This window comes from Octopus bimaculoides, chromosome 9, assembly GCF_001194135.2.
Source record: "Octopus bimaculoides isolate UCB-OBI-ISO-001 chromosome 9, ASM119413v2, whole genome shotgun sequence".
NCBI classification, from domain to species: domain Eukaryota; kingdom Metazoa; phylum Mollusca; class Cephalopoda; order Octopoda; family Octopodidae; genus Octopus; species Octopus bimaculoides.
Genome location: NC_068989.1, coordinates 24107254 through 24110137, shown reverse-complemented (window position 1 = coordinate 24110137; position 2884 = coordinate 24107254). Strand labels below are relative to the sequence as shown.

Sequence of the window (2884 nt, the reverse complement as noted above, 5' to 3'; positions counted from 1 at the left end):
TAGGACGAATTCTTTTACAAGAATTTATCAAGTAGCTAGCGTGAAAAAAACCTCATAAGGGAAAAAATCCATCATTTATTCCCGAAATATATATTTATATTTATATAAGGGCATTACTATACAATAATGCCTCACGCCATGAGGGACTCTAAGGTCAGACTACTATAAAAAAGCACATTTTTACCGAATGCGAGGAAATGCAACTCTCAAAGCCAACCCCTTAAAAACGAACTAAATTATAGATCATGATTTCGTAGTTATTGTAGTATTATACAACTTCTACTCGTCAGCATAATATGGTCCAGAAAAATAGAAATAAACAGTGAATCAACATACCAAACGAACAATATATATATATGGAAACGGAAGATATATATAGAATCTTAATAGTAATACTTAAAAGTAATCATTACTTCGCAAAAAGAATATGTGTTTGTGTGTGTGTGTGTGTGTGTGTGTGTGTGTGTGTGTGTGCGTGTGCGTGCGTATGTGCGTGAATGCATGCGTTGTTATACTATATACAATAGATAATGAGTTCCTTGGCATATTATCTTAGTAATTTTTATCGTGTTTGGATCTATCAATATAGATTCTATGTGGGTTTTCAACCAACAATCTTGGTCAGTGACCCAGACATTATCAAACAAATATGTGTCAGTGAATTTTCCAGTTTTATCAACAGATTTGTGAGTATAAGAATTTTGTTTCAGTTTTGCAATAGTTTAAATTCCTCAACCATGTCATTATACTATTTCCATTAAACTCTCATCCTTTTATATTTGTCACCACAGTCCTACCATTACTGGTATAACATGTATAATTTTAACTCCCACCTCAAGTATAATTACTAGATTTTGTGGGACTTTTAGTATATCATGAAGGGTACCGACTGAATAAATCCCAACAGGTTTCGGTTCTTTTGCAATTAGTGATGGATTGTGAAGAATATCAACTAATTTGACTGGACTACCAGGGTCGAATACACTTTTGGAACCCATTTCTTCGTTAATCGGTGTGATAGAACAGAAAATTTTGTACCTTATTAACCTGCGTCCAAGATGATTGTACTTCGGACTTGCTACCTCTTTTTATGTCTTTGCAGGTACCTAATGTAGACTACTGAGTGTACTATTTCTACACACCACAGATAGACACACTATATTGCTTTTTGCTGAATTAAAATAAAATAAGTTGCCATGCATACTGGGAAGTAAGAAGACAAATATTTCATTAAGTTTTATATTATTCAACCTTTGTATAAATGCAGTATGATTTAGTTCTATAGCATGATTTAGTTCTATAGCATGATTTATTTCTTTGCGATAGAACTTCCTCCCACCCGACGAATTCAGTGAAAACTTTTTAAATTCTCTAAAAGACGATCGATGGAAATATGTAAGAAGTGTTCTCAGTCCGGCTTTCAGCTCGAAACGCATGAAACAGGTAAACGCGGTTCTTTAGTTCCTCTTGTTTAGTTTGATTTAACCATCACATCTAAGGCAAGGTTGTTACAAAATTTGCTGAAATTATTTAAATAATAATTATCCAGTCATTTTAATGCTTTCGTTAACCATGTACTCTTTTTTGTCTGCAAAACATATAATACAAGAGCATTAATGAAAGCAACTGTGGGCTTTATAATATACGAAAAGAGAAACACCTATGATTTATTTCCACGTGTTAATAGGCTAAATAGGCTATTTAATAGGCTATTTGAACTATATTTGAAATAGGTTAATAGGCTATTTGAAATATAAGGAAACGTTTGAAAATATAAAATATGGGATTTTAGATATCCAGATTGAGGTGGTTTATTTTGAAGCAAGTATGCACTACACATTCCCTAAATACGGTGTCTCCAAGACTCCATATATTTTCAATATTAAAAGATCTTGGTGTCATAAAATGTCAGTCGGTGAATGAATTTCCGAAGAAATAATGAGTGCGTTTCGTGTTAAATAAAACGAAGGAAAAATCATTCAGTTTTTAATATATTTTACTAGAGTTTTATTCGTCATGTAACAGTTAACTGTGGAATTATACTTTTGCTACCATGGATAATATAAAAAAATATGGCATATATATACAATGATTATAATTTAACTATCATCAAATCTTTTGGTTCTTATGCAAAATTATGAAATAAATACAAATTTTCGGAATATACCGAGACACAAGATATTCTACTGAAAATGGCGGTTTTTCAGAAGAAAAATATTTATTACCTTAAAATAAAATTTAATTAAAATAGACACTGGCGTACATATTCATTCTCAATACGTTCCGGCGGATTTTAACGTAAATATGCTATTCGCCATTGTCTTTTGTCTACAGAGAACAACTCATTTCTCATTAGTACTCCGCTTTCTATCAATTCTCTGCCATTTACTCCCTCTCTTCGTCCTCTCCTCTTCCTCCTCTTTCTCTTCCTCCTCCTCCTCCTCATCTTTCCTAACCCCTCTTAATTCTCCTTCAAACCTTCCTCCTCCTCCACCTCCATCTACCCTTTTGTCTATTAGTAATTCTCCCTAACAGTGTGTGGAATGTTCTTTTACTCATTGTGTGCCACCAAGCCTAGCATGTGCACTCATCCAGCATATCTTATGTTAACTCTTTCCGTATCTCTCTTTCATCCTTTCTCTCTCTCCTTCCTTCTTTCAACCTGGTGTAAAGCATGGCTGGAGAATCAACAAATTAACCAACCAACCAACCAACCAATGTTTATATCAGTTATTATCATACTCTTTTACTCTTTACTCTCTTTTACTCTTTACTCTCTTTTACTCTTTACTCTCTTTTACTCTTTACTCTCTTTTACTTGTTTCAGTCATTTGACTGCGGCCATGCTGGAGCACCGCCTTTAGTCGAGCAAATCGACCCCAGG

At 33.7% G+C, this 2884-nt stretch overlaps 1 protein-coding gene across 1 annotated transcript in view; it reads left to right on the top strand.

The window, feature by feature from the left end:
* Positions 1-2884, top strand: part of LOC106882071 (cytochrome P450 3A8) — a 42631-nt gene that overhangs the window by 11017 nt on the left and 28730 nt on the right. Inside the window, exons 4-5 of the mRNA XM_014932636.2 lie at positions 590-686; positions 1327-1443. Coding sequence (XP_014788122.1) covers positions 590-686; positions 1327-1443 — 214 coding nt within the window. The remainder of the gene's footprint in view (positions 1-589; positions 687-1326; positions 1444-2884) is intronic.